At 45.5% G+C, this 22,736-nt stretch overlaps 1 protein-coding gene across 6 annotated transcripts in view; it reads left to right on the top strand.

Annotated features, from left to right (window-relative positions):
- Window positions 1-22,438, top strand: part of mcf2la (mcf.2 cell line derived transforming sequence-like a) — a 34,252-nt gene extending 11,814 nt beyond the window's left edge. For 3 of the 6 annotated variants that reach the window (XM_034551210.1, XM_034551212.1, XM_034551213.1), the window contains 29 exons: window positions 3,622-3,705; window positions 4,328-4,442; window positions 6,464-6,554; window positions 11,776-11,889; window positions 11,976-12,092; window positions 12,186-12,335; window positions 12,452-12,576; window positions 12,673-12,787; window positions 12,922-13,041; window positions 13,349-13,540; window positions 13,638-13,829; window positions 13,930-14,083; window positions 14,166-14,218; window positions 14,338-14,417; window positions 14,505-14,571; window positions 14,661-14,776; window positions 14,933-15,002; window positions 15,101-15,193; window positions 15,280-15,372; window positions 15,469-15,594; window positions 15,694-15,915; window positions 16,006-16,098; window positions 16,184-16,262; window positions 16,350-16,434; window positions 16,522-16,622; window positions 18,946-19,055; window positions 19,156-19,268; window positions 19,597-19,700; window positions 19,822-22,438. In XM_034551210.1, the coding sequence (XP_034407101.1) occupies window positions 3,622-3,705; window positions 4,328-4,442; window positions 6,464-6,554; window positions 11,776-11,889; window positions 11,976-12,092; window positions 12,186-12,335; window positions 12,452-12,576; window positions 12,673-12,787; window positions 12,922-13,041; window positions 13,349-13,540; window positions 13,638-13,829; window positions 13,930-14,083; window positions 14,166-14,218; window positions 14,338-14,417; window positions 14,505-14,571; window positions 14,661-14,776; window positions 14,933-15,002; window positions 15,101-15,193; window positions 15,280-15,372; window positions 15,469-15,594; window positions 15,694-15,915; window positions 16,006-16,098; window positions 16,184-16,262; window positions 16,350-16,434; window positions 16,522-16,622; window positions 18,946-19,055; window positions 19,156-19,268; window positions 19,597-19,700; window positions 19,822-19,901 (3,254 nt within the window). In that variant the 3' untranslated portion in view covers window positions 19,902-22,438. Of the gene's footprint in view, window positions 1-3,621; window positions 3,706-4,327; window positions 4,443-6,463; window positions 6,555-11,775; window positions 11,890-11,975; window positions 12,093-12,185; window positions 12,336-12,451; window positions 12,577-12,672; window positions 12,788-12,921; window positions 13,042-13,348; window positions 13,541-13,637; window positions 13,830-13,929; window positions 14,084-14,165; window positions 14,219-14,337; window positions 14,418-14,504; window positions 14,572-14,660; window positions 14,777-14,932; window positions 15,003-15,100; window positions 15,194-15,279; window positions 15,373-15,468; window positions 15,595-15,693; window positions 15,916-16,005; window positions 16,099-16,183; window positions 16,263-16,349; window positions 16,435-16,521; window positions 16,623-16,835; window positions 16,929-17,385; window positions 17,461-18,058; window positions 18,134-18,945; window positions 19,056-19,155; window positions 19,269-19,596; window positions 19,701-19,821 lie in introns of all 6 variants that reach the window. The other 3 variants (XM_034551215.1, XM_034551214.1, XM_034551211.1) reach the window with 3 other exon arrangements.
- Window positions 22,439-22,736: the final 298 nt, after the last annotated feature.

The raw sequence follows: 22,736 nt of genomic DNA, 5'->3' as shown, positions 1-22,736 counted from the left end.
AAACACATCCACCGTATCAACTAGCACCAGGCCAACACATTAAATATGTAGGCATGTGCAAAGAAACCCTGTCCTCCATTTCATCCTATTGAGAGCACCTCCACACTCTTTATTTTTTTCTCTTTCCGACTGCCCCCCCCACCCTCCCGTCCCCTCCTCCTCTTCACTATCTTTTCACCTCCCAATCCTCTCTCACACATGCAGACACACAAACAGGCTTTCAGCTGTAGACGCTCAAGAATCTGTGCGATTTCGGTTGGCTTTTACGTGTCGAGTTAGGTCCCGTATTTAAATCCTGAAAATAGAAAACACAAGTAATGACACGCGGGTTATATTTGTTGCATCTCGAGCAACTCAAAGGTGAATTTAACTGTTGAATAGAGCTGAAGGGACGCTGATAAAACAGAGCTGAAAGCTGCGATATCTACTTCTAATGGGAAGATAGTTGGGTTATGTATCAGTTTTACCCTCTGCTAAGCCCCTGGAAAAAAAAGAAAAAAAGATGAATGAAATAGTGAAGGGGTGTCAGGTCTTGGGGGAAGGGTGCAAGGAGGTGGAGGGACATTCTTTCTCGGCCCCCCATAATCACTGTTTGTGTTTGGCTGCACTGCCCCACTTCCAGTCTGTGTGTGTGTGTGTGTGTGTGTGTGTGTGTTGTTTGGTGGGTAAAGGGGTTCACTTGCAGCCCCGGCCGCTATAGTTTAATTTCATTCATTTGCCTGAGGACAAAGCAGGGCGTTTCAGGGTTTCAGTGAAAAGCAGCCCGACGCCTGAATGTCTGATGTCGTCTCCATTCACCCCAACGAGCATGCGTGGTTCCTGTCAGCTTGATGCAATTGTTGTTTATCGGTTATGTACAATAAACTCGAGAGACACGCTTTTGTTGTTGTTGCCATAATCGGAAAGATTCATTGTTGAAAAGCGGACGGAAAAAAATAAAAAGTGGAAAAGGGGTCTAATTAGCAAAAAATCTCAATCGGCTGTGTTTTCCCACCTGCAATTAAAGGTTGCCGTGGTGACGGTAACTGCTACGTGACTCCTGGGTCAGTTGTTTTGATGCAGACGCCATTTTTACATCGTGAGAAAAGAGTGTTGGAAGACCTCAAAGACGCACACACACACACACACACATGCACACACACTAGATACAGAAGAGTCCGAGAGTGCTGCACATGGCTGGCTGTGCTCCAGGGTTTTGGGTCTTAACCCCAGCTTACCGCCTGACACACTGAACTGACAGCTGGCCCCGACGATGCACTGAAACACACACCCCCGCCATACGACTTGCTCACACACAGTCTGCACGTCGCCGACTGCGTTTTCTAAAAGACGACCGTGGCCCTCTCACGCTCTACTTATTGTGTGTTTTTTTATTTTTTTTATAGAGCAGTTCACATTTCCAAAGCACATCCTCCCTTGCTCCTTTCTGGTTTCTGCTAATTATGGGCGAGTTGTTGTTTTGGGTTAAATTACAGGCTGGAAGCTCTGTGGTCTGTTAAAGTCTGTTAAAGTTGACCTGCATTACCATCTCTCTAAACTGCATCCTGCTCTTCTCGACTCTTAACTATTTCCCTTCTTCTGTCCTGCTTTTCTACTTCCCTAATAATATAATTCCTTGACTTATGTCCCTTCCCTTCCCTGCTTCCTTCCCTCCTCTTCTGTCCCTGCGGCCTCTCTCCTTTACATCACCGACGAGTCGGTAGAACATGTATGATTTATGTAACCGTGATGGTGTTTGTGTACAGAAGCCGGATGATTCCTGAGTCACTGTTCTGTCATCTTAATGTAATCCCTTGGTATCAGGAGCCATGCCCGGTGCCTTACTGGCATTATAACGCTGTGTGTGTGTGTGTGTGTGTGTGTGTGTTGTTCACTTCCACCTGTAATTGATTCCATCACCACAACATGTGTTTTGCGTTGCCTGTCAAGCCGTAAACAGCTCCAACACATGCTGCCCTGCGCTAAGTGTGGACCACGCATGAGACCTGCGGTGTGAGTCACAGTCTAGCCAGCGCTGACGCTGACACACTGCATGTAGCATTACCGAGGATCTAAGCCGTTAATCTGCCGGGTTTCTTCATCATATGGAGCGTCTGCGGAAAAAAACAACCGTGTCCTCAGGTCACAGCTCAATGACAGAACCGACGCTAGCTGTAGGATCTATGAATACAGCCTCCTGGCATCAGCTTCGGCACATGAAGTATCAATAAGAAAGCCGTTTGGCCGGCTGGCTCGCTCGCTCCTAAAATATGAACAGTTTGCCGGTTTTGCACTTAGATGGTAATTGATGCTTCTATCCGCCAGCCCCACCATACTGCTTGGAGACCTTGCAACACTCCCCTCACACCTCTCAGCGCCAGCCTTTGTCCATACTGCCAAACGCACACATGCACTTCACAGTGATGCTACACACACACACACACAACAGAAACATCACAGTTTTCATTCACAGATGCACACACGATTGTACACACAGTTCCCTCCCTTGTGTTTGGCATCCATGGGTCACACATGGCAGCCGACGGGCTGGTGGAGAATGTGGTTTTATCTCTGTATTTCTCTGTGTCTACATGTCTCGCAGGGCTGAATGAGATTACTGTAATCCATCTTGGCCAGATAGGAGGAAATCTTACCTCGCTTTCTCCTCTCCTTCCCTTTCTCAAAGTGTGTGTGTGTATATATATATATATGTGTATATATGTGTATATATATATACATATATATATATATATATATATATATATATATATATATATATGTGTATATATATATGTGTATATATGTGTATATGTGTATATATATATGTATATATATGTATATATATATATATATATGTATATATATATATATATGTATATATATATATATGTATGTATATATATATATATATGTATGTATATATATATATGTATGTGTATATATATATGTATGTATGTGTATATATATATGTATGTATATATATATATATATGTATGTATATATATATGTATGTATATATATGTATATATATATGTATGTATATATATATATATGTATGTATATATATATATATATGTATGTATATATATATATATATATATATATATATATATATGTGTGTATATATATATATATATGTGTGTATATATATGTAAGTATATATATATATATGTGTGTATATATATATATATATATATATATATATATATGTATGTATATATATGTAAGTATATATATATATATGTGTGTATATATATATATATGTGTGTATATATATATATATATGTGTGTATATATATATATATGTGTGTATATATATATATATATATATATATAATATATCTGTTTATTTAACCAGGCTTGCGATTGTTACATATTTGGACACCGACACGTTTATAGATACACTCCCAGCTATAAAGATGGTCACACTGAATTATTGCCTCCATATCTGAACGTGGTTAAACTGCCACGACGCTCCCCAGAGCCGGATCTGAACTCGTTTCCTCTTCAACTCTGTCGTCTGGTCCCGTTTGCCGACCTCAGCCAAATGCAATCGGCTGTTCTTCATCGCAAAGAGCTGATAACTTCGAGGTTTGTGTTTCGTAACTTTCTTCATGTCGCCGCTGTCTTTTTTTCCCTCAGATGACATCCTGCACAGGGAGGATGGTCCTCTGTGTGCAGCAGAAATCGGCTCCGAACTCCAAAAACAATTTGCCATCCTGCCAGGTTGGTTGGATTCCAGTCTCTCCTGACGCACACGCACACGCACACAGATTGTAGTAAAGTTCAGGATGAACTAGTGACCCCAGATAGATGTTTTTTTTCTTCTAAATTGGCAGCGTAGATTAGATTACAGAATTGGGTTGTTTTGGCAAATTCACATTCAAGTAAACTAAAGCGGGATTTAATTTACAAATAGAAGACATTAGGGTTTCTATAATAATGCAACAGACCTCCACTATTTGTCTTAGTTAGTTTTTGTGTTTGTTTTTTTTCCCCCTGAATCCAATCCTGTTCATTTCATTCGCCAGGTGTTCTCCTGTCATGAAAAGTAAAGAAGCATCAAGTTTTAAAGTTTGACATTTTATCTCAATCTTTTAACTGCTCACATGGAAACGTGTGCACACTGAAACGCACAGAAACACACACTTCGGGCCCAGTGTTGGGTTACCGCGACGAAAATGCCTGGCCGAGTGACGGCATGTGAATAATTCATCGTGACGATGATATGCTTTGCAACTTGACCCACCGATGAAAGAGAAGGCCTTGTTTTAGTGTCTGTCCCTTTTTGTACGTCGGTCAGAATTAAAATCGAGTCGCATTTTAATCGTGAATCTGTGTCTCCCAGGGGGCCGCGGGATGGACGGCAACCCCATCATCGTCTTCCCAGAGTTCCCGGATTTCAACGAGCTGGAGGAGGACGAGGTCCAACATGTCCTCGGCTACCTCAGCAGCATCCCCAGGTCAGCGTCACGCACCCGCTCGCACGTCATCGCCTCCTCCACCGCCGCCTCCTTTGTGTTGAAAACAAACAAACAGGAGAAGGGGGTCTGGCCAATTTTGTGAAGGTGTGATACCACGTGGAGCCAGCAGATGTCAGCAGTACGACAACAAAGGCCTGCCGAAAGGAAAGCTGCTGCACAAAAGACATAAAGAGAATGGAAGATTGCACCAAAATATATTTTGAGATTGAAAGGAAACTATATATATATATATATATATAAAATAATATAAGAATTGTAATCTGATTATTTGAATCTAGATATCATTTTTCAAAAGAAGATCCCACAATAATCTTCACCCTAAAAGAAAGGCTCATTGAAATGTAATCATTATACACATCTCTTTCATTCCCTCTGTCCCTTCTCCTTCATCCTCTCCTCCCTCTCACCTCCATTCCCTTTCTTTCACCTCTCCTTTATTGCTGAGCGCTGCATACTCATGCATACACACTCACGATTAAGGGGAGGAGAAAGGCTTGAGATGTATGTATCTCTATACAAATGTTGTTGTGTGTGTGTGTGTGTCATGGCGGCTGCAGTTTTTTTTTCTTCATTTTTTTTTTTTGTGGCTCATCACCTTTCATACCCCCCCCCCCACCCCCCCCCCCCCCCCCCCCCTCTCCTCTCTACAATCACCCCCCCCCTCTGAGTCCCCTCCCTTTCTCCCCACTAGCTATATGCACCCAGCTGCCAATCGGCTTCACTCTGCACCCTGATTGGCTGTGGGGGAACAGCAAGATGCAGGGCTTGGTTTTAATTGGCCGAGGGTGGGAGGCAGGTGGTGGAGGAGCAGCGGGAGAAGGGAAAGGAGGAGGGAGATGCGCTTTAAGGATGTGAACGGTCACCTCTTTCCATCCGCGAGCTGCAAACAGATGATTGTGGATGCAGGGAATGAACACTGACAACAGCGGAATAAGATTGAAGGAGTAATGGATTATTGCCGGATGCTAACAAAGGGATATTAAGGATTAAGGATTCATGCTTTTTTTTTTTTGTCTCGGAATAGCAAAAATTTCATCCAGATTTTCCGCCGGGTTCATTCAAGTGGTTCGGATTTTTTTTTTCTTCCAGTAGAGATGGATTGAGGATTTGATGTTGCAGCGTTCACTGGGTAGTGTTTATATTTTCTTGATATGTGTGTGAGTGATGATGAAAATTGGCTAATAATGACGCCCAGATGGACCAACTCTGCAGTATTTCTCTGTTGGCCCCACAGTGTGTGTGTGTGTGTGTGTGTGTGTGTGTGTGTGTGTGTGTGTGTGTGTGTGTGTGTGCACTGCGCTTTAATCGCTATACTTGAGTGTCTCGATGTCCAGCAGGACCGTGGACGGAAATACTGCATTCACACACACACACACACACACACACTAGCCCACTAGCTTAATGAGGTTGCTACATATGGTGCTGCCTTTGGAATGAATGAAATGTAATGAAGATTTTCACACACACACACACACACACACATATTTACTCAGAGCCAAGGTTGCCATGGTAATCACAAGGGTCTCTCATATTCATCACCGACGACGGCTGATTACACCAGAGGCACAGGCTGTTACAAAGGTTGTACCCTCTCCCAGCATTGCTTTTTAATCCCCGAATAATATTCTCACCTGCTGTGAAGAGCGCCGTTACAGCGACCTGGCCTGACGTTATCTAAGGGAAGCCTGCAGGTTGCACTTCACTGCCCCGCTGTTTGAGCGACACATGATCTCTGGGAGTTGCAGTGCAGGAATATTGTAGTAAAGGGGCGAAAGATCGCTTGAAATTTTTTATTTGCTTATATGCTTGAAAATTCACTGTATATTTTTCTGTGATTATGGCTGAAATCAGATTTTTTTTATCTGTGGGCCATGAATGTATTCCTTTAATCCTCGTTCGGACCTGTTATCTAACAACTTAAACGTGGGATAAAAAGACACGTATAGAAAAGTGTTTTCTCTGGTGATAACGGTGTGTGTGTGTGTGTGTCTCTCCTGCAGCGTTGCAGCATCAGCAGTGGGTTTCATCCTGGTCATCGACAGACGACTGGACCGATGGGCCGCCGTCAGGGCTACCCTGCTCCGCATCGCTGTAAGATCCCGTCTGTGTGTGTGTGTGTGTGGGATGAGTTTGTTTGTGTGCATCATTTGCTGATGATGTACCTCTGACGACTACAAATGGCTGTTTTGGACAGTGTGTGTTTACTGCACGTGGTAATGCTTCTTTAAACACAGATCTGTGGGTGTAGTTGCTGGTGTCAGCTGTGCGCGTGTGTGTATAATTTGGTTTGTCACCACTAATGGATGTTTTGGTGTTGTGTGTGTGTGTGTGTGTGTGTGTGTGTGTGTGTTTGCTAGCTTGTACAATCTTTACTTTATGTGTGTGGGGTTTTGATTTATTAATAATAAATGGCAGTTCAGCGACTGAGTTGTTTTTCCTTCTGGATGTTGAAACGAAGCAGGAGGGGAGTTAAAAATAGCGTCTTATGCCGGAGTGGGTGGTGTATTCTGGCAACATGTGACCAACTGTGTGTGTGTGTGTGTGTGTGTGTGTGTGTGTGTGTGTGTGTGTGTGTGTGTGTGTGTGTGTGTGTGTGTGTGTGTGTGTGTGTGTGTGTGTGTGTGTGTGTGTGTGTGTGTGTGTGTGTGTGTGTGTGTGTGTGTGTGTGTGTGTGTGTGTGTGTGTGTGTGTGTGTGTGTGTGTGTGTGTGTGTGTGTGTGTGTGTGTGTGTGTGTGTGTGTGTGTGTGTGTGTGTGTGTGTGTGTGTGTGTGTGTGTGTGTGTGTGTGTGTGTGTGTGTGTGTGCGATGAGACGCCGTCCTGTTATACTTGGAAAGTCCACTAGCCCACTTCTTCCTGGACTTTCTCGTCGTTACGCGAGTGAAAGAGTGGGGATGCAAGGGAAGTGTTTTAAAAAGAGAACACGGGGGGGATGACGAGGAGAGAGAGAAGGCCAAATGGAAGAGAGGAAAGAAAAATAAAACGATAATATTCATTTTAAAGTAGAAAAGAAAACGGTTTTATCTCCTTTTTGTGTTTTTTTTTTAATTCACTCTCGCAGCTTCTTGGATTGTCCGCCATACGCACTCCATCTTTGAACCATGATTAACCAACATGAGGACGAGGCTTCACCACACCCAGCACATCTGTTGTTAAGATGCTCATCCTGCACAACACCACCTAGCATGTTCAGTATATGCAGATGTATGCTAATATATGCTAATTGGACACTGATTAGAATCAAATCTAATAGTCTTTCCTCTGTGTTTCTGAGAAACTATCCCCTCTGTGACAATAAGTCATTATGAAGCTCCTGGCTTTCTAATTACTCCACCATGTCATTTTGACCTGGACCCCCCCCCCCCCCCCCAAAAAAAAAAGAAGCAAACCTAAATACATGGAAACACTTGTATTTTGTATAAATGTTGAGGAGAAATTTATATTAATTCGGAACACTACAACAAACCAAAGTCCATTTATCAAATATAATTTTTTTTTTTATCAACGGTCGGTGACCGACAGGATGTTTCCATTTTGTCAGTGTTATAAATTATTAGATGCAAGACTCCTGGGGGAAAAAGCTAATTTATTTTATTGGCAACAGGAGATGATTAATAGCACACTTGTGCCTGTTAACTATGAAGCTGGAGCCAGCAGCCAGTTCGCAACGCTTAGCATTAAGACCGGAAACACTCTGTCCAAAGGTAACAAAGTCCACCTGCCAGCACCTGTAAAGCTCATTAATTTACCTGTTTTTTCTTTGTTTTTTTTAATCAGCATAACACTCAAGTTCTGTCTCTGGTAACAATAAATACAGGGCAATAAAAACCTAATCGCTCAAATAGAATCTGTGGAGAGAAGAAGGTCTTTTTCCATCCATTACCTCACTTCTTTGCTCTACTTTTGTGCTCCTTGGAGTCATCCTCTACTTCCCTTCCCACACAGCACTTTGAAGAGTAACACTCAAAACAACACGGAACGCTGTATTTTTTATTTCCGTCCGTGTCTGTTGAAATCTTCAGGCTTTTGTGGAGTTTGCTGTTGGTCTTTTCTGTCGTGGATTACCATGTTGGAAGTCATTTCTACGGCTTTTAAATCCCGTGCTGTAAAGCAGGTTAGAGGCTGATAATATTCTTGTTGGCGTGGCCTTTTGTTGACGGGAAGCCAGCTAATATTAGATTGCAGTAGAAGATGCTGCACCCTGTGATGTTTTGGGGGAACTCAAAAGAGAAATGTTGCACTCGGATGACACGAACAAGAGAGAGCAAAGTGGAATGATTCATTGAAGGATAAAATGCAAACAAATCGCAGTGATATCTTGCGTATCGATGCAAAGATGGTATGTAATTAGCATGACCTTTTATTTAGTCAATCGCTAAGATTGGTGTTTCGGCTTTTGAATCCGTTGCAGGTTTTATGCATCGGGAGCAGAATTGTGTCCGTGATGGAAGCGGCAGCATAACTCAACCTGGAGGCGTGACAGCAGGTGACTCGCATGCTCTCCTCATGCGGTGGATGTCCTTTGTTGGCCAACGCCCACTTTGTCTATTAGCCAATGGCATGCACTCTTATCGGAGGGTGAAGGTCGTTCATCTTCCCGTGAGACGGGCGTGCTCATCAAGGCCATTCAAGGTCGCCCATCCGTCATTTGCCGGAAAGAATAAAATAAAGGAGGAGTGGGCAGTATTGTCATGTAAAGCCAGATATTAGTGTACAGCACATGACGCTCGGACGCAGTGATGTGCTACAGAGGTAAACTTTTGACCTCTAGTTTCACCATGTAAAAAGGCAACAGTTGCTTTCTGTAGATCCAGAATCCAAATAGCAGAATAAAATTAGGGCAAACGGGGGGAATCCACACGTCAAATGCAGATGGGACATTTTGGCCGCAGCCTGTTTTCTGTGATTCAGGGTAATGGAAATGCAGTCATTGAAGCAAACGGGCGAACATTGCTGCGGGGTGAAGAGACGGCAGCTGGTTGCAAAGAAGAGGCTCGAATATGTAAAATGTTTAACACACCAGCTAAAAGGCAGTTGCAGGACAGCATCCTCGGCCAATCTCTTTGTCATGATGTGGACACTTCTCCTGGCCAGAAGCAGAGATGCGGACTGAGGGGGTTTGAGCGTGTGCAGGGAGGTACAGCCAACTCCCAGGAGAACAATGTGGATGTCATCAAAGGACCTCAATGGAGTGGTTTTCCTCCCCGAAAGAATATAAAACACCCTGGTCAACAGAAAATGATATTCTAATCCTAATCATTTATTTATGTGCGCTCGCGGTCTGTGAGAAGTGTGCATGGCTTTAACGTTAGTGTGTGTGTGTGTGTGTGTGTGTGTGTGTGTGTGTGTGTGTGTGTGTGTGTGTGTGTGTGTGTGTGTGTGTGTGTGTGTGTGTGTGTGTGTGTGTGTGTGTGTGTGTGTGTGTGTGTGTGTGTGTGTGTGTGTGTGTGTGTGTGTGCACATTAGCATGTCTGTGTTCATCTGTCAGGGGGATGCAACCAGCAGATTGTGTATTATCATGTTAATGCAGAGGCACAAATTAAAGCGCGACCTCTCAGGGTTTATTGAATTTAATGGCTTCCAATTAGAGATGTATTGCTCGCTGTGTTTCCCCCCCCCCCCCCGGTGTGTTACTGGTAGCTTTTATATTTCCATCTAATTCACGTCTGAAATAACAGTTATTTAGCTTTTTAGTTGCATCTTTCCTGCAGTATTCCAAATATGTCGTCCGTGTTTTTGGTGAAAAATTGGAGCGGAACCTATGGAGAACGAGCGTTGAATTTTCCAACCTGGCTTTCTTTAATTGGCATCACAGCTGTGTGTGTGTGTGTGTGTGTGTGTGTGTGTGTGTGTGTGTGTGTGTGTGTGTGTGTGTGTGTGTGTGTGTGTGTGTGTGTGTGTGTGTGTGTGTGTGTGTGTGTGTGTGTGTGTGTGTGTGTGTGTGTGTGTGTGTGTGTGTGTGTGTGTGTGTGTGTGTGTGTGTAGAGCTGCAAAGGAACTTTTTAAAGACTCTTTCAAACACAAACATCCACCTCTCTCTCTCTCACACACGCTCACACACACTGTCTCTCTCTGTATCATCACTTGCATTCCTTCATGCGCTCTCCATCTCGCTCCATGCGTTTTCCCAATGAGAACGGTTTCCATGGCAACGGCGTGCAGGCATTTCATGACTATGATGTATGTGCGCCTCTCTGTGAGCGCAGGCCTACTTGCAGACTCAATTTAAGCCATGCACAGTATTTATAATTATTCCATTATTTTTACTGGTTCTGTCGAAGCAGTCGTGTCTGTTTTTATGGGATGTCCTCTGTGATTCTGATGAATATTGACGACGATGGATGCCGGCAGTGGGTAGCACCATTTTGTAGAGATTGAAGACGGCAGTTCCTCACATATGCATCCCTCTAAATGCTGTAATGTTTCAGTTGTTTGCATGAGCAGCTCCGGACACACCACTGCAACTAAAATGTCATCGACAGAAAAGGGACGAGCAGGAACGGTGTTTGACCGGGAAGAGAAGCCAACTTAATAAGTCTTGAATATTTTCAATTTCCACATTAACCCCACTCTTTTTTCTGCTTTATTTATGCCAAAGCTGAGGATTTAATGAGCCTGTCACATGTTTCTCAGCTTGCCTCTGGGCCTGTGTGTGTGTGTGTGTGTGTGTGTGTGTGTGTGTGTGTGTGTGTGTGTGTGAGAGCATGTCATTCTACATCGATTTATGATGCCTAACAGGGTAGAGCAATCCACCAAGGGTTTTAGAGGAAGCCATAACCAATATAGCCTTTCAGCTGAGTGGCCTCTTGGGCTGTTGTCTGTGTAAAGGCAATTCCACGCTTTTAACCTTTTAGTGTGGAGGGGGAGAGAAAAAAAAAGCTGTGGGCACTCCCAAAGCCACATGACTAATTGACCTTGTAGTCACAGCCTTCTAGATGAGGAGGTGCAACAAGGGAGGAACTGAGGCAATGTAGGAGATTTAGTGCATATTAAATCCCAGAGAAAAACTCTTTATGGCTCAGGATTGCAGAGCAGGGACAGCTGGTATACAGCGTCGAGCTTCAAACCTCTCCAGCAGTACTGACCTTGAAATGTTACCAAAAAAAGAAAGCGGCTATATTAGTTTTTTAATAGTTGTGTTAATCAAATTTTCTTTCAACCTCACTTTAAAAACAAAAAGTGAAGGCCTAGATTAGGAATTAATGCTCATCTTTATCCTAACGGACTATTTTCACACCTGATTTCCTCTTAAATTGAAAGACTAACATAATTGATTACTAAAAAGTGAACTAGCTCCTGTTTTTCTCCCTCAGGGTTCATTTCCAGGGAACTTACATTTGGTTCTGGTGTTGCGTCCCACTACTTTTCTCCAGCGGACTCTGTCAGACTTCCTGTTCAAGTACAACAAGGATGAGTTCAAGATGAAGGTGTGACTTGTACGTTGCATGCGTCTTTCCTTCTCTCTGTATTGTAATAACACTTTTTATGTAACCAGCCGATTGTGGTCCATCAGGTGGTGATGCTGAGTTCGGTGACTGAGCTCCATGCCTATATCGACCCGGGACAACTGACCACAGAGCTGGGAGGAACGCAGGAATACCGCCATGACAGCTGGATCTCACACCGCACTGTATGTACACACACATTTTGAAGTATTCTTTTTCTGTGTTCCATGACAAAAAGAAAGAAGCCAGTTTGACTATTCCTATGTCTCCCTCCACAGGCAATTGAGGCGTTCGCCCTCATGGTGAAGACCACGGCTCAGACCCTGCAGGCGTTTGGCACTGAGCTTGCGGAGACGGAATTACCCAACGATGCCGAGGCCACCACCAACCTGCTGCACACGCACACTCTGAAGAAGGACAAGATGAAGGTCAGATATGCCTTTCTGTCTGCATGTTAACCCACTGTAGTTACCAAGGCAGCCATATTGGGGACGATTGTTCTGCAACAAGAGTGTTGAAGAAAATGATTTTGTTGGATTTCCAGGAGGACCTGCAGGTGGCTCTGTCTCAGGGGGGCCGCCTGTTGGAGTGTATCAACGAGCCCCTACAGACAGACCCTGAATACAGCAGGACCAACGACGAGCTGGAAAACTTAGATACCGTACAGAGGTAGAGGACGGGATGAAGAACATCAACAGAGGAGGAAGTTGTCCCTGAACGCGTCAATGAATCCTCCCTTCTTTTTTCCCCCCTCCTTCCTCTCAGACTCCTGGGTCAGCTGGACGAAACGGAGATGGCGTTTGATGATTTCTGGGAGCGTCACCGCACCAAGCTGGAGCAGTGTCTGCAGCTGCGCCATTTTGAAGAGCACTTCCGTGAAGTGAGTTGAATTATGGGATGTGTCACTTTGGGAAGGCTCTGTGTGTGTGTGTGTGTGTGTGTGTGTGTGTGTGTGTGTGTGTGTGTGTGTGTGTGTGCGCACACGACGCAACGTATTAACTCTCGTGTTCATAGGTGCGCGCCCAGCTCGACGTGACATCAGAGCGGCTGTCGGGTTTCTCTGAGGTCAGCGTAAGCCCCGCCCACGCTGAGCACGTCCTCCGAGAGCTCAGTGGACACGAGGACAAAGCCTGTGTAAGAGACACACACACACACACACACACACACTGTCTTGAACACTTTCACCTTTGATGCATCCTTGAAGCCATATGGCTGATGATATAATCAATGTGATGCCCTGTCCCCTCCCCCACTCACTGCACAAGCTTCACATGTAAAAATGCTGATATAGGTTCTTTAACAAACCAAAAGAGGTTGACTGATTTGTACAAAGTACGTGTCCCGCTCCTGCCAGCATTTTAATGAGCTCCACAATAGGTATTTTTCCTGTACCTTCCATATTCCGATATTAAGAACGGACATCTTCGCTGCGTTTCAACAGGAGGCGCTGGACCGTGCCCTGTCCCTGGCCTGTGAAGGTGACAGGCTGATAGACAATTCCCACTACGCAGAGGACTCCATCAGGCCCAAGTGCAGCGAGCTGAGAGGAGTGTGCGAGGAGATCAGCTCCACCCTGAGGAGCAAGAAGAGCCTCCTGCTCAGGGCGATGGAGCTCCACCACGCTCTGGAGAAGGTGGGTCAGATTGTGTGTGTGTGTGTGTGTGAAGAAAGATGATTATTTTGTTCCAGACTTTGTGGTCCACAACTTCTATAAATATTTTCCTCCCCAGGCATCGCGGTGGTGTGAGAAGGGCATCTTCCTGTTGGCCAGTCAGCCAGTGGACCGCTGTCAGTCTCAGGATGGAGCTGAAGCGGCTCTGCAGGAACTGGAGCGATACCTGGACACGGCGACGCTGCACACCGTCGCCGACCGCGGCGCCATATGCTGCCAGTATGAGGCGGTGCTCACAGCTCAGCTCAGGGTCAGTAGGAAGTGGACTTCACAGATGAAATGACATTCGGTTTACCTTTTTTAAAAGTTAGTTCTCTGCAATATCTGCGCTCGTGTTCGGTCTCCATCAGGACCAGGTGGAGGGAGTTTTCCTGAAGCAAAGCTCCGTTCAGGAGATGTTTGAGAAGAGACGCGTGAGCCTGAAGAAACTCGCCGCCAAACAGACCAGACCAATCCAGCCAGTGGCACCGAGACCTGAAGTGAAGTCTCCACTCTCCTCTCCCAGTAAGCCCGGATCAATAGATCGACTGGTTTGATGAAGAAGACTTGATTTTAAATCTTCTCACCTGGTTTTTCTGTCCTTCAGATCAACAGAGAAAAGAGAGAAGATATTCTGCAGATAATGCCATCTACAAAAGGGTAAATGCACGACTACTATTTTGATTGGCAGTCAATATTGAAAATTGGATTCCATTGAACTTTTCTTCCTTTATGATGACATGTTTAGTCAAATACGATATATGAATGTGTGTGTCCAGGTGGAGTCTCCCATACATAACGGGGCCATCAGACAAGCTTCTCTCTCAGAAGAGGAAGAAAACCTGGCAGTGCTTCGGCGGTAAGGGAGGCGGGGTCAAAGGTCAGCCACAGATAAGAAAGCAGTGATACTGTAACTGACCGAAACGTCTGTTTCTCTGTGTTGCAGTCACGTGATGAATGAGCTGCTGGAGACGGAGAGAGCCTATGTGGAGGAGCTACTGTGTGTGCTGGAGGTGAGTGTCAGTCACGTCCCTTCAAACGACGTGATTCAGTCCCCGCCTCCGTTCTCTGTATTGGTAACGCATGTCATATTCAACTCCAGGGCTATGCGGCCGAGATGGACAACCCAGCCATGGCCCCCCTCATCCCCAGCACCCTGCTGAACAAGAAGGTCGTCCTGTTTGGCAACATGTCTGAAATACATCAGTTTCATAAGAGGTACGCTCCCCCCCTCCTCTCTCCAGTATTTATGCTAAGCTAAGCTGCCGGCTCCAGATGTGCGAGTGGTATCAATCCTCTCATCTAACTCTTGGCAAGATGGTGAATTCTATACATCTCAAATTAACCTCCACCCTCCATGTTGTTTGTCCCCAGGACGTTTCTTAAAGAGCTGGAGGCGTACACTGACTGCCCCGAACTAGTGGGCCGCTGTTTTTTAGAGAGGGTAAGCGCTGACCTCCCGCCCTCCGGCGTGGCCTCATAATGACCCGATACCAAAAGAAATCAAATCAATGACAGACATAATGTAACGTATCTCTGTAGATGAAGGACCTGCAGATCTACGAGGCGTACTGCCAGAATAAACCTCGCTCTGAGAGCTTGTGGAGACAGTGCTCCGACTGTGCCTTCTTCCAGGTAGCCCTTTCACCCCTCGCTTTACCAACACCTTCCTATCCGCGCGGCTTATAAGAATGACGTTGGTTCATGTTTTTGTGAACCAGGAGTGCCAGAAGAAGCTGGAACATAAACTTGGTTTGGACTCCTACCTCCTTAAACCTGTCCAGAGAATCACCAAGTACCAGCTACTGCTGAAGGTGAGCTGTGTCCATGTGCGGATTTTGACTGTGTATCCACGTGGGTTCATTTCGGTCTCACCGCATTCCCACTTTTTTTTTGCTGCGCGTTTGCAGGAGTTGTTGAAGTACAGCAAGGGGTGCGACGGCTGCGATGACCTACAGGAAGCGCTCTCCTCCATCCTGGGGATCTTGAAGGCTGTTAACGACTCCATGCACCTCATCGCCATCACGGGATACGAGGTCGGAGGCGGTGCGAGTGATTTCGGAGCAGTCGTTTAGTCGGTCGCCTTGTGCGAGAGTGGACCATAAAATATCTGTCCGTCTTCTCCCTCTTTTCAGGGCAACCTGTCGGATCTGGGTCGCTTGCTGATGCAGGGTTCCTTCAGCGTGTGGACGGAGCATAAAAAAGGTCACGCCAAGGTCAAAGACCTGGCCCGCTTCAAGCCCATGCAGAGGCACTTGTTCCTGCACGAGAAGGCGCTGCTCTTCTGCAAGAGGAGGGAGGAGAACGGGGAGGGCTACGAGAAAGCTCCGTCTTACAGCTTCAAGCACTCCCTCAGTGTAAGCTCACTTTGATCCGGTGTTAGTCGTCTGGATACGCAGCCGTGGTGAGCGATGCGCGCTGACCGTGTGCCTTCATTCTCCTCTCAGATGACTGCGGTGGGCATTACAGAGAGCGCGAAAGGCGACAACAAGAAGTTTGAGGTTTGGTGTAACTCCAGAGACGAAGTCTTTATAGCCCAGGTGAGCTCACTCGGCCTCGCTGCTTCGATAGGTGGAGGAGAAACCCCATCGCTGTTAATGCCGTGCGATTGATTTTCTCATCTAGGCTCCAACACCAGAGATTAAAACGTCGTGGGTGAACGAGATCCGCAAAGTTCTGACCCAACAGCTCAGAGCCTGCAGAGGTATCGTGAACACTCGCCGGCCACACAAACGCTCGTTTTGCATTTCTTCTTCTGTCTTTTGCACAACATACCAGCTTTCAAATGCAGTTCCTGTTTTAGATGCCAGTCAGCAGAAGGGCTCAGACTCCGTTTTCCCGAGTCCCACCAGCAACAGCAGCTCCATCTCCCTCAGGTGGGGTGCCTAGTGCCTCGTATACACGCATAGATAAGATGCCTTTTTAAAATTTATTTTTTACGTTTCCTTCTCCTTTCTTTCCAGTCCCTTTCGTAGCAGTGTTCATAAAAATCCGAAGAAGCAAGAGGAGAGGAAGGCGGAGACGAGCTCGGTGTCCGACTCTTCTTCGTCCCCGAAACACAAAGGTAAATGTTTGATGAATCCACTTGGAGATGAAATGTATTAGTCAACTGTGGCTATCACTGATCTTCTTTTCTTCATCATCTTCATCTTCATGGTTCCTCCTTCTGTCTCTCTACCTCTCACTTATTCAATTTTTTTTGGGGGGGGGTTACATTTATTTTCCCATTATTGCAATCCTCTCTTTCTTTTCCTCCATTTCAAACCCTTGTTTCCAGATGAACCAGTGACCAGTCCGACCACTGACAGGTCTTCAGTGGCTAAAAAGCGTTTTACTTTGCAGGGCTTCAGCAATCTGAAGAGTCCGAAAGGTAACGTTGGCGGACTGAAAGAGGATTTTAGCGACGGCTTTCTGTCTTTAACGGATGAAAAAGTTTGATTTTATGCGCACTAAAAGGCACCGTTAATTTAAATAAATAAGGATGGACAGTTGTTTTCCTTTCAGCCAGTATAATTATCATCGGTATCTTTAAATAAATACAGTACATGCATGTGCTGTGATATTAATTGAATATTATTTGTGAACTGGTATTTCTAGTTTTTATGTTGCGGTCACTCTGCCTCCTGGTGGTAAAGGTCTAACATTGCTACCGCTGTCGCTACACCAGACCTTTTTAATAACGAGTGACTGCATGTACGTCCGTTCACGCTTCAGTCACAATATGTAGAAGCTTCTCGCTTGTATTCCTGCTGCGTTCTCTTCCTTACGCACTCTTCTTCTTCTTCTTCCTCTTCCCTGTCTTCAATTTTGTTTTTTTTCGTGGCCAGGCTCGGCCTTGAGCCCCGAGCACGGCTCCAAACGCCACTTGGTCAAGAGCGACCCCACACCGCTCGGGTTCAAAGGTACACTGCCATCCAATTAACGGGGGGGGGGGGGCATCTAACACCAGAGGCCGTCGTTCATCCTCCCATCCCTCACCGCCATGTGTGTTTTTTGAATCATGTAGATTCCACCCCGTGTCTCACATAAAAGGATGGAAATATGACACCAAACATTAATCCAGAAATGTGTAAAGAGAATATCTGCAGGACATGGGAGGTCTTGACACACTACAGTTGCCATGTGCATGACAACAGTGCTTTCACAGGTCATCATCACTGAATAAGTGTTGTGCCTTTTTTAACATTTTGGGAATTATTCTCATTTGAGTTCCTACTGGGAGTTAGCTTAGCTTAGCATAAAGAGTAGAAAAGGAGGGGAACAGCTAGCCTTGCTTTGAGCAAAGGTAAATTGCTATCCATACAGGCACGAGACTGGTATGAAATTATGTGTGAAGATGCCCCCGATTACTTACCCCGAACAATCCCTGCGTATGTTCCAAGGACCGTGATGTGGAGCACCATTACACCTGCAGGTTTTCCTCCTCGTCCGTAACGCTGACCCAGCTGTCCTCACTGACTCGCTGGCTGTTTCTCTCCCTCCACCCCCTCCCGTCTATAGAGCCGGCTCCCCATGTCACTCTGAGCAGAGTCAGATGGATGAGTACCTCTAGTCTGTTACAGAACAAGCGGCGAGGTACAGAGCCGCTCTGAGGATCGCCCACTGTGGGTGTTTGCTGTGGTTTGTGGGCGACGTGATTGATTTTTAAACGGAGGTAAAGTGTGGCCAAAATAGCCTTGCATTGAGTCTTACTGGCTTATCCTTCATTTGGTGAGGGATGCTGAACGCTGTTTCTGCTCTTTGCACTTGCAAATATAAAATGTTATGTCTCACTTCAAGGCTAAATAGCACAATTGTACCTACTCTACCTCCAATCAATCACGCTCTCTTCTTCTGCTGTTGGGTGTTTTTTGGGTTCGAGTTTGCGTGGCGTGGACAATAATGAGAATTATAACTTTATTTTCCAGCAATGGCCGTCAGAGCAGCCTTGAAATGAGTATACATGATTCAAATCTGATCACGAATCTTGATTTTAGCTTTGGGTCTTACTGGGACTGTCCGCTGTCTCCATTGATCTTCTCTGGGATTTTGGAGGAGTTTGATTTGACCCGTGGCTGTTTTTGTGTGTGTGTGTGTGTGTGTGTGTGTGTAAATGTTTTGATTTGTCAGACAAACATCTGATGTTCCAGAATAGATTGTGTGGTTTTGTGCTCCTCACGGGAGATTGATGTGTAACCGGCTCTCTATTTCTAAGTGGCATTCTGTTTACTTCCGGGCAAAATCCACATTCACTAACATGTCGTTATGTCTGCATCATTATGCACGTTTTGAGTTTCCTTAATTTGTGACCCCAGGAAGCATTTTAATGCCACGTGGAGTTGGAGTGCGTGTGATACAGATTCCTCAAGTCACCTCCCGTGTCTCATTATTCCACTTCTCCCCTACAGGCTGGAACAAGGCTTCTCTCTCGGTGGATGCCTCAGAGGAGAACGATGGTTACTCCAGCGGCGAGGACCCCATGAACTCTGACCCCGAGGACGAAGTAGCAAGGAAGCTGGTGAGCCTGAACCTGACTACTTCTTTTTCCTAGACTTTGTTGTTTGACGTTTGTTCCACCTCTAACCCGACTGCCTTTCGGTGACCTTTGGCCACCGCAGGCTCCAGGAAAGTACACGGTGGTAGCGGACTGCGAGAAGGCGGGACCTCAGGAGCTGTCTGTCAAGAGCGGAGACATGGTGGAGCTAATCAAAGAAGGAGAGGAGGGACAGTGGTAAACATCTTGTTTTCTCCAAGAAATCCTGTAATATTGTGTGTGTGTGTGTGTGTGTGTGTGTGTGTGTGTGTGTGTGTGTGTGTGTGTGTGTGTGTGTGTGTGTGTGTGTGTGTGTGTGTGTGTGTGTGTGTGTGTGTGTGTGTGTGTGTGTGTGTGTGTGTGTGTGTGTGTGTGTGTGTGTGTGTGTGTGTGTGTGTGTGTGTGTGTGTGTGTGTGTGTGTGTGTGTGTGTGTGTGTGTGTGTGTGTGTGTGTGTGTGTGTGTGTGTGTGTGTGTGTGTGTGTACACATTGTTGGGTAAAACCACTGCTCGTCAATCCTCTGCAGGTTTGTGAAGAACCGCAGCAGCAGTAAGGAGGGCTGGGTGGCAGCAGCAAACCTCCTCAGCCTCATCTCAGAGTCCAAGTCATCCCAGTCGCTCAGCAGCTCAGGTATTCTTCTTCTTCTTCTTCTCCAGACACATGTTCCTCCTCAACCCTTTTTTTTCTTTTTTTTTTATTGAAGCCGCGATGTGTTCCTCCAACACCGTTGTTGTTGTCGTTTGTCCCGCAGACGGCAGCGTCTCGGGGAACCTCAGCACTTCTTCCAGCTGCAGCGAGACCTACACCAGCTTCTCCGACATCAAACCCTGACCCGCGATCGGCGTCCCGACCAGGTTCATGTTCCGTGTGGAATATCGCAAGAAACATGCAGCTTACCGGAGGACAGATCGACGTGTTACCATCCATGTCACAGTCCAACGAAAACAATCCAAACAATCATTGCACCTGCGATTGCTACCAGAGTTTTATCTGACGGCCTACTACACCCCCCTCCCTCTCCCCCCTTTTCTGATTATTTATAACCACCTGTCAGTCTAATGTCCACCCAGCAGTATTAACCTTCACTTTTAGATTATTTTTACCTTCAAAGTGACCAACATGTTGGCCTTCTTTTAAACATCACAGTATCTGTGACGTACAGAGGAAAGCTGAATGTCCTCCGCCTGACGTTGGATCCTTCTTATTATGTAGCATTGAAGTGGACACATTTGAAGAACATCTGTGGCCGAACCCCTTCAAGTCGACGACATCGCGGCACAGCGACAGATTCTTGTGTGAGACGTCCACAGGTACAGATGTGACCAGACCGGTATTTCACATGGCGCTTCAGTGTCGGACATTAATCGTACACTGTGAAAAGTGGCAGCTGGCTGCAACAAGAGAAGAAGAAGAAGAAGAAAATAAAGGCTTCGGGTGCATCTTGGAGCATCTCTGAGCAGGTCCAATCTTCAAGGCGAGTCCTGTCCCCCTTTTTGTACGGGGGACACTCGCAGGGTGAGGGTGTGTTCGATGCCCGTCGTGTCTGGCGTGTGCCGGTGGTTGTATTCTTAAGATAAGAGCTTCCCAGCTGTTTTCATCTTCTATTATACAAATGCATCACTAGGTGAATGTCCCCCACAGCCCCACCTGGTGGTCAGATGCCATGCACTTCTCAAACCTCACATACAAATCACTCACACAGCGAGCGGCAGCTTGGAACAACTTTTGGACGTCCTTATTATTCTTTTTTTTTTTGTGTCAAGAGTGATTGTATAACCCGCCTCTGGATTTACCTCTCAGGAAGCCCGAGACGTTGCGTGGGCAGGCAGGTGTGACTGCATACCTGCTTGTATCGACTAAATGTCTCTGTGTGTGTGTGTGTGTGTGTGTGTGTGTGTGTGTGCGAGCGCGTGTTCTTGCACACTTGCGTGTTGCTTCAGAACAAATCCCACTATTGTATGTCGCCCCTCCCCGGGGTTAGAGGGCCCATTCTGACGTGTTTAGCTGCTGGATTAATGTCTTAACGGGTTAAGTGACATCCCCCACGTGGACGGAAAGGGTTAAAACTCAATACTCTGCACATGAATCCAGTTGGTTGTGTCATGACCACTGCGCTCACCTATCTTTTGGTTTGCACCGTGGCAACAAAAGCAGGCTTTGTCCCCTCCCTCTGCTCCCAGCCCCACTCAGGCATGTGACAGTAGCCACTTCTCTACAAGCGGCGCTAACCGGGGCCCAAGACCTTTTCTCAACATGTCTGCACCACCCCTCCCCACAGCAATATTTGCTTGCTTAACCATGATGTCGCCGAGTAATCCAATAACAAGGTGCAAATAAGAAATGATTGCGAAACGTCTGTCCAGGGGCTGGGGAGTGAACTAAGTTGGCTGGAGTGGAAACGAGGGTGTTGATGGCTGCACACGAGTCAGCTGTGCTATTCTCAACCCTGAATGACACCTTTTTATCACACATTGTTTTTCAAGGTTAAGCATGTTTGTTGTTTTATTTTATACCCTACGATTTCTTCTGTATCCATAAGCCGCACAGTAAAAATAATCTCTTCTTTTTTTTTCCATCTTTTTGTGTTGAAATGGAAAACAGTGCAGCGTGGTGTTAAGTTCACACCAAACCCCTTGTGGGTTTGTATTTGTCCACCACTGTTTATCACCACTGTGGGTTTGTTACCCCCCCACCCCCCCCCGACTATGATTAGTGCTCGTGGTGGTTTTCTCGAGCTCTTTTCGCCGAAAAAAAGGACGCTTACAGGCCTCTCTGTTTCAAACTGTGAGCTAAAACTGAGGCTGGCATTATGTGTCGATCCGCGTGAGACTGGGAAAACGTATGTTACACTTGTACAGATGTGTCCTCCTATATACCTCACATTGTTTTCCTCGAGAGCATGTGCATTGTGAAGAGGATCATGGTTTATGTGAGTCTCCTTGTCTCTCTGTCTCTCTTTGTGGCATGTTCCTCATGGACCTCTCTTGTCAAAGCCCTGAACAAGGCAAGTATTTTTACCAGGCACCGTTGTATGTCTTGAGAGTTTATTTTCTGCCCTCCTGGCAGCTGACATGGGCACTAAACTTTGTCAGCGTTCTATCATGATCACACAATAAAGCTTCTTGAATGGTTTGTACTTTTTGACTCGGAGGCTGGATAGATGAGAAGGGTTATCTATTTTCTTGTTTCTTTTTATGCAGCACATTGCAGCAACCACTGTCTTTATTTTCCTATTGTATCTACTGAGTATGGTGTTGATATAAATATATTATAATGAGACCTATCTGTGTATATTTGTAAATATGTAATTCTGAATTGTATGTAAAATGAAAAGCAGCTTTAATAAAGTCTGAGATGGTTTCCTCTAAGGGATTGTGCCTGTTTTTAATGGTAATTGAAGCTATTTTATTTTATTCACATTTTGTTAAAATATTATTATTTGTAACTGGCAACCCCCTCAATTAGATTAGTGTGGGCTTTTGGAAATACCATTAACCGGCATATTTTTTAATTAAATACATTTTGTATTGGTTTAGGATTTTTTAAATAAACTTATTATTCAACATAAAATAACATGGGTTCATTGACAATGTTATAAAATATGTATTTTGATCCGGACGTGTAATGTTAACCACGTGGTATTTAACCTCCAATTAGCTTCTTTTT

This window comes from Cyclopterus lumpus, chromosome 2 (assembly GCF_009769545.1).
Source record: "Cyclopterus lumpus isolate fCycLum1 chromosome 2, fCycLum1.pri, whole genome shotgun sequence".
NCBI classification, from domain to species: Eukaryota; Metazoa; Chordata; class Actinopteri; order Perciformes; family Cyclopteridae; genus Cyclopterus; species Cyclopterus lumpus.
The sequence above is the reverse complement of the archived record's forward strand: the minus strand, read 5'-3'. Positions and strand labels throughout refer to the sequence as shown.